This window comes from Triticum urartu, chromosome 3, assembly GCF_003073215.2.
Source record: "Triticum urartu cultivar G1812 chromosome 3, Tu2.1, whole genome shotgun sequence".
Taxonomy (NCBI): domain Eukaryota; kingdom Viridiplantae; phylum Streptophyta; class Magnoliopsida; order Poales; family Poaceae; genus Triticum; species Triticum urartu.
The window spans coordinates 651,249,040-651,256,807 of record NC_053024.1 but is presented as its reverse complement, the minus strand read 5'-3'; the positions used below and the strand labels follow the sequence as shown (position 1 = coordinate 651,256,807).

At 44.4% G+C, this 7,768-nt stretch overlaps 1 protein-coding gene across 1 annotated transcript; it reads right to left on the bottom strand.

The window, feature by feature from the left end:
• Nucleotides 1-4,698: 4,698 nt before the first annotated feature.
• LOC125548995 (protein FAR1-RELATED SEQUENCE 5-like) lies at nt 4,699-6,834 on the bottom strand. The gene is made up of 2 exons (XM_048712498.1): nt 5,065-6,834; nt 4,699-4,983 (listed from the first exon to the last, which is right to left on the bottom strand). The coding sequence occupies exons 1-2, from the start codon at nt 6,595-6,597 to the stop codon at nt 4,960-4,962; spliced, it is 1,557 nt and encodes a 518-aa protein (XP_048568455.1). The 5' UTR covers nt 6,598-6,834; the 3' UTR covers nt 4,699-4,959.
• Nucleotides 6,835-7,768: the final 934 nt, after the last annotated feature.

The following is a 7,768-nucleotide window of genomic DNA, read 5'->3' as shown; positions in this document are numbered from 1 at the left end:
AATAGCCAACAACTTCTTTGTGTCCTGCACATTTGTTTCTCTGAGATACTATGGTCCAAACTTACCCGGATCCCTTTTAGCACAATGGGTCATCAGAAAATGCTATCACCACGAGTCATCCCTAAAAGCATCTTCAACAGGTTTTGCGCGCGGCGGTGCGCTGGCTCCAGCGGCCGCCGCGAAATAAAGGGCGCCCGAGCCGCTCCAGCAGGCATGCTATATTTCAGTTTTTTTCTTTGATGAACTGCGATTCGATACATATTTGGTTGTGAGCATACAAATATGGAGATAGTTCGGCACATAGCCTGCTTCTACGATACACTTCTACGATACAAAACTACTACTTCTCTTCATTCTTCGACTCGGACTCTGCCTCGGTGATGTCCTCCTCCGGCGTCTGAGCGTAGGCGTCAAGGAACCGCTCGTCCCGGGAGTCCCAGGACGACGCATCTCCTAGCGCGATGTTGTATTTAGCGATCGCCTTCCGCGTTCGCTTGTCCTCGCGATAGGCGACTCGCTCCTTCCTTCTCTCTTCCCTCTCCGCCCTCCTCTAGGCGAAGAATTGTTCCTCGTCGATGATGTCTTGTGGGAAGCGTTGCCTCCACAGCGCCATGGCTTCCTCGTCCATCTCGGCCAGGCTAAGACGGCGCTCCCGCCTCCGGTTTTGCGACGATCCTCGTCAGTGACAAGCCATGGGAAAGACGCCAACTCATGTGCCCGCTCCCACGTCGCCATGTCGGTGAAGTTCATGTCCCAACGGGACCATCGGAGGCGCCATGCCGCAGCGTCGTACGCGTGGGCGCCATCCTGGACGGTGTCGAAAGTTCCGAGGCCGAGGCCCACGCCGCCGCCCGACCAAATCGAGGCGGAGTAGGTGCCGGACGGACGCGCGGACGCCGCGGTAGCCCGAACCTCCCTGGCGGCGAGGCGGCATGGTGGCGCGGTGGTGTCATGCGCGTCTTTTAGCGCGGCTGTTGAAGATACTCTAACGAGTAAGATTTATTGGCTATCATCACTATGTGTATACCGAACCCAAAACTCCTGGCACGCAAATTCTATAACGGTCTTTCTCGACCCTGACTACCGGTACTGGTGGGTGTTTCGGACTACGACTACCCGTAGTGGTGAGTCGTAACGAGTAATGCCTGTAGTTGTCCGCCATCCGCTACAGTGTGCAAAAGAAATGGATTTTTTTAAGTTTCTTTTAAGTGTTTTTTTAGACAAAGTTTCTTTTAAGTAACAAGAACATTTTGTTATTTCAGATTTACGATATTTGATCCACGTGAGCACAAAAGCCCATATAGTACTTAACAGCCCAATCCAGATACGCAATAGAATTGCCCATATACTTGCCAGCCCAACTTAGCAGCCACGTACGTAAACCAAACCATAGACGCAAATCCCATCGGGAGCAGTTCATCAGGCGGCGGCTCCCTCTCCTCCACGCCCGGCGACGTCCTCTCCTCCGCGTTCGGCGACCCGGTGCTCCGCAACCGAACTGTATGTACACCTATGGTGTTTCCCTCCCTCTTATTACCAGTCAGATTCCATTAATACGGTGGATGCGGACGGTGCCGCGGCGGCCGATCTGCGGATCCTTCTAGTGGCACATCGCATGCACTAAACTAAAATACAGAAATCTAATACTTTCTCTAAATTGCATGCTCGTACAAGACCATGAAATGTGTTAGTACAAAATATATTGTTGTAATTATCTGTTAGGTTGACAAAACAAAACTGAATCCATACTCAATGTGATCAACCTTTTTTTGTTAGATGGTAAGTATTGGATGTAGCAGTATGGGAGTTAGTAATTTGATCTATATAGTGCACCTAGGACCTAGCACCAAGCACTCCATACCTTCAGTTCGGCCGCATTGTGTTGAATAGTCACAGTTTCAAATTAAAAGATATTTCAATTTTCAAACATATTGTAACTAGCACTGTTCTGTTGATTTCTATAGGGACCATGGATTCAAAGGCACGGCACAACCGTGTGGATGATGACAAGTACTTGCATCAGGCGCGTCAAGAGATGGACAAGAATATGCAGCGGGAGCGAGAGGTGATGGACAAGAATCTGAAGCAGGAGCGGGCAACCGTGGACCGCATGAGGAAGGAGGAGCGTGCAGCCATGGAACAGATGATGAAAGAGGAGAGTGCAGCCATGGATCAGAGGTTGAAGCATTTCCATGACGATATGGACCTAAAGTTGAAGCAGGAGCGCAAGAACTTGGATCACGCTATGCAGCTCGAGCGTGGCAGGATGGAATTCAATATCATGCAGGCGCGTGCGAACATGGACCTTATGTTGAAGCAGGAGCGTAATGACATGAATCACAAGACCAAGATGGAGGAGATCCGCATGGAAGGGAATATAATGCAAGACCGCGTTCTACAACTCGAGCGTGGTAAGATGGGCTTCAATAACATCCAGACGCGTGTGGGCATGGACCTTAACTTACCACATGACCGCAATGATCTGGATTACAAGGCCAAGATGGAGGAGACCCGCATGGAAGGAAATACGATACAGGACCATGCTAATACACACCTGAAGGTACGTTCCTTTATTTACTAAGATTATTATTCATTATGTTATCCACACACAAGGCAAAATCAGTTTGTAACCATAGCAGGCTCAGCAGGATGACAAGGCCAAGATGGAGGAGATCCGCATGAAAGGGGTATGATGCAAGACCATGCTAGTACAAGCACGAAGGTACATTTCATTATTTACTTATTATTCATTAAATTATCCACACACAAATCAAAATCAATTTATATGAACAGCATGCTCAGGAACAACAAGACATCCCTACACCAGAGCAATCTGTCTCATCAGTACCTCTACAGGTAGAACAAGAGATCCGTACACCAGAGCAATCTGTCTCATCCTACGTAAGTATGTTTTACAAATGGTATGCACATCCTACGTATGAACACTTTAATATTGTGCAAAAACGGATGTCAACGAGCCGTATGTAGGTAGTTGTAATGCAATTTATTGTTCATGTGGACGAAGAACTTTCTCATGTTCCTGAAGCATACCACAACAAGAAACCTGGTATGATGACAGTACTTGAACCTGCCAAGGTGGACTGGCAGATAATAGTGAAAAATTTGCGTTACCATGGGTACAAAGGGGAAGCATATTTGTACTATATCAAGCCTGGGTGCGTACCACCAGAAGGAATGGTAAAGATGTCAGGCCAGCATGACGTCGATGAAATGTTGCACACTTTAGAAGGGATAAAGAAATGTCATTTGTACATTGTGAAGAATTGTGCATTCCCAGATTATAGCGATGATGACATGTCTGAACAGGTTGGTTATATTGCCAAGTTCCTACTTATTATTTAAAAAAAGGGCCACATCATTTGCATGTTGACCTAAATACCTTTCGTATGCATATGGGCAGGACATGTCCGAAGAAGACATATATGCATGTGGGTACATGGATATCGGCGAGAGGGACATGGGAGAATATGGGTCATCGCCCAAAAGGAAGAAAAATGCAGATAACAATACGAAGAAAGCATTGGATTTCGGCAGCAACGATGAGCCTCTTCAGTAGGCTTTTGGTTTTTCTACAATTTCAAGCTTTGGAGCTGAACTATTGTCCCAATTAGTGTTTGCATTATTTTCGATCCAACAATAACTTCATTCAAGTGACAATTGTGAGACTATGTTTACAATAATAGGCTTTCAACTTTGAGTTGTTGCTCAATTTTTAGATGAAAGGTTCCTTTGATGTCCGCACACTTAATTGTGGCTTTTACTATTTTTGCATTGCATATGTTGCACTAGTCCAAACCAGTTTTATGTTCGTAACATCAATTAAACGACCAGTTTTACTAAGAATGTCACTACATTTTGGATTGATGCAAATTTTCATAGGCACATTTCATGAGACGGGCAACGAGTATTAGCTTAAAATTTTGGTGCAATTTGTCAAAATGCATATTTTCCATCATTAAGCCAGAAATGATCACCTATCAACAAGCTTAGGATAAACCCCAACATGAAGTCTCCAGTGCTCCTTCCGTACAAGCATTTCGGGCGACAACAATGTTCATTCGCATAAAAAATGAGCAGGACGACTCGACCAACTCCAGTTGAAATAGTGCCATGTAAGACCAATTCCACAAATAATGTACAGATGTAGTAGAGCAAGCACAACACAATATCATTAATAAACATATAAATGGGAGTCTTGTTCATGGAACGCACACCTTGGTCGTAATCAGTCATGATACATATGATAGTGTACGTACTCTGATTACGTAGCATCCTAATTAATCCATCACACTCTACAAGTTTTTTTGCGGGTACACTCTACAAGTTATAACAAAGATAATTACTAGAATTGCAAGTAAGGAAATGCAGCTCTCTTCTCTTCCTTGCTGGAGCCTTTGTCCATCTAAAAGCTCCCACGTATCCTTTTTCTTCACATGGCAACCCTGTTTCAGAGAAAGCAGAGGAGGTTTAGGATAGCGGCACACAAATTTAATTGAGAACAAGATAACAAGCTATCACATTTCTCTTTGGGATCAAGAAGCTCTCTTATGAGCACATTTAATTGAGAACAAGATAACAAGCTATCACATTTCTCTTTGGTAGCATATATAATCACAATTTAAATAACTAAAGCTTTCTCTATGTAAAAGAAGTAACGCTAGAAATACTCTAGTGCAACAAACAACCTAAAAATCATGCATAATTTGTGAAACTTGCACTAAAATGGCAGGTTTGCCAAAAACAGATAGACCGGCCAATTAATTCTGGACAAAGGACCTCCCAGGTTATCATTTGGGAGGGTCGTTTCCATCAGGTGGTCATTGTAATGCTCACATAGGATAGAGGCGGTTGGGCCACTTCGCCACCAACACAACATCACTCTCTTGAGGCTCAGCAGCTGCGTCCATTTTGCCAATGGCCTTGTACAGAGAGTTGTAGCTAGCAGTTTGCTGCCATCATTTCCTACACAGCAACAGATATAATTAGTGCACTATAGTAATGAGTAAATCAGATGTAAAATTAAAAGTTAGACATATTTGACACCTCTTTCAATTTATTGCATGTACGCCGATCATGACCTTCCACCCCACAGTAGCCACATTTCCTCTTTGACCTTTGCTTCTTCATCTTTGCCTGCAACCTTTTCTTCGGTGCACCTCGGCCTTGCACATGCACTGGGTCCAGAACCTTTTCCAAATCTCCACAATCAATTTCCGTCGTCTGTGGTAGCACCGGACCAAACCTAATGCATTCCTCCTGACCACGGCTTGATTCCTTGCTGCCATCTTGTTCACTCAGAATCATCTTCAGACGCTGATACTCCTCACTAGATTGACATGCCCGGAAACATGCTGCGTGACTCAAATTCCGCAACTCACGGTACCTCACAAGGCTTGCCAAATAGTCGTACATCTCACTCTTTCTGGTCGGAGGGAATGCAGACTTCGCACTCATCGTCCACCTCATGGGAACACAACACCTAGGCAGCACTTCCACTTGACGTATTCCCAAGATGTAGAATATGTGAGAGCATGGTGTTCCCAAGCATTCCAGCTTACGACAAGAACAACTTATCCTATACAAAGAACCTTCCTTCATCTCACAGCGCACTTCAAACTTCTTCTCTCTTCTATCGATCTTAGCCACAACATATGTAGTCAACTCCCATGCATCTAGTATCTCGCTGATAACACATTTGCTGACAGCATTTATGCTCCATCTGACCAACTGAAACATACAAGGCGTGAAAACCCGGGCAGCATGTTTCTCGAGACTTGAAGCATCAGCGTCTGTAAATGGAATGGACTGCAAGGCCACGATGTCTAGGATCGCCTCGTTCAAGCGTCGTCCCGAAAGGCAACGCTCATAGTGCTCTAACATATCAAACAAGGTCATCTTACCCTCAAGATGTGTATGTAGCATGGAGTTTAGGCTCTCACTCCGCTGATTGCTGCTCAATCCTAAGAAACAGCGCCCCACCAGGTATGGAGCACACCACAACTTCCTCATCTGATACATCTGATGCAACCACGACTCCTCACTTGTCACTTCATTCCTTTGTAAGAACTCTATCCATTTTCTCTCATGCTCTTCAATAGAAGACGAGTCATATATGAAAGATCTGAATTCTTCCCTAACCTCATCATCATGCAGATGGAGTACGATGTTCTGCTGAATGTGCCATACGCACAGCATGTGGTATGAGTCAGGCCACACCACCCTAATCGCTCTTTGCATTGCAAGGTCCCCGTCAGTGATTACAGATATCGGATGCTTCTGCGACATGGCTTCAGAAAATGTCCGCAACATCCACTCGTACGCCTCGTTAGTTTCATGAGAAATTATCCCGCATCCAAAGATAACTGTGCTGCGGTGGTGATTCAACCCGACAAACGGAACAAACGGCATATTGTACTTATTGGTCCTGTATGTGCTATCAAAAACCACAACATCGCCGAAAGCCTCGTAGTCAAGGCGGGATTGAGTATCGGACCAGAACAATCCCTTCAGATGCCCATCTTTATCAACCAAGTATTTGAAGAAATAATCTGGGTCTCTCTCTTGCCGCGCCATCATGTGACGGATCACCGTCTGAGCATCACCGGCAGCGACTGTTTCCTACTTGTAGCGATGACAGAAGTTATAGATGTCCCTCAGCATGCATCCAACATGGTCATATCCACCGGACTGCATGCACAACACATCCATGATTTTGTGTTTCCGGATTCCAACACTTTGCATCTCTATAATGTCCGCTTTCTGCTCGTCACTGATTCTTCTGTGGGAACGCAAAAGGCAAGCAAGGTCTCGTGGGGCCAAAGGATGGTTGTGTTCATCGATGAAATCCTTCACAAACCAACGCCCTGTTTTCGCGACTCTTGCAATGACAAATTTCGCTTTACACCCCACACGAGTGATATTCCGTGGCTTCCTCTTCCTATCTTCTCTCTTCCTCTTCATGTGCTTCTCTTCACGGCAACCTTCACGACTACAAACAAGTTTCCTCAGAATTATCTTCTCGTTCGCTTCATCCCACTCAACATATCCTTTCCTCACACTAAAGCCTTTCTCAAGAGCATACTTGTTATAGAACTCAAAACCCTCTTCCTCGCTATCAAACATCCTGCTGACAATGTCGTCGTACTCAGCCATACACTCAGCACTTATATCGGCCATATCTTCCTGCATATCACATACAAATTAACAATTGGTCTCAATTATACACCAGAAGTAAAAGAATTTCCCTACTCATATATTCCTCTCAACATAAAAGGTTCAGAATAAGTTAAAAAAAGTGCAACATCTCATGCCTTTTATGATTACAGTATTGTTCATATGAAGAAAGAAAAAGCCGCTGTACAAAATGTCATGATTGAGACACACTCAATAGTCAATAGTCATCTGCAATTACAACTCACTGGCTATGAATACATCAGTTCACGGTAATAGTAAATCATAGAAGAAATCTTAAATCAAATAACAAAACCACTCAATCTACTAGACGTGACAAATACATCTGCAATGCGTGTGACATCTGCTTCATAACTACCGTAAACTGGATCTAATCTTACTGAAACCGCAATGGGTGTGACATCTACTCGATCAGCAATGGGCGTTTGGACCATCGATCAGCATTGCTGACTTGTTGATTTTCAGAAACTAGATGCTTTTTACATCATTAATTCAGAAACTTGTTGATTTTTATATAAGTGATTTCAGAATATAGCGAACAAATTAAGAAACTGCA

Coding starts and splice junctions, on each gene's coding strand:
- LOC125548995 (XM_048712498.1), bottom strand. CDS start 6,597: ATGATGGCGCGGCAAGAGAGAGACCCAGATTATTTCTTCAAATACTTG. Junction 4,984..5,064: donor CATGCAATAAATTGAAAGAG/GTGTCAAATATG, acceptor GTTGCTGTGTAG/GAAATGATGGCAGCAAACTG.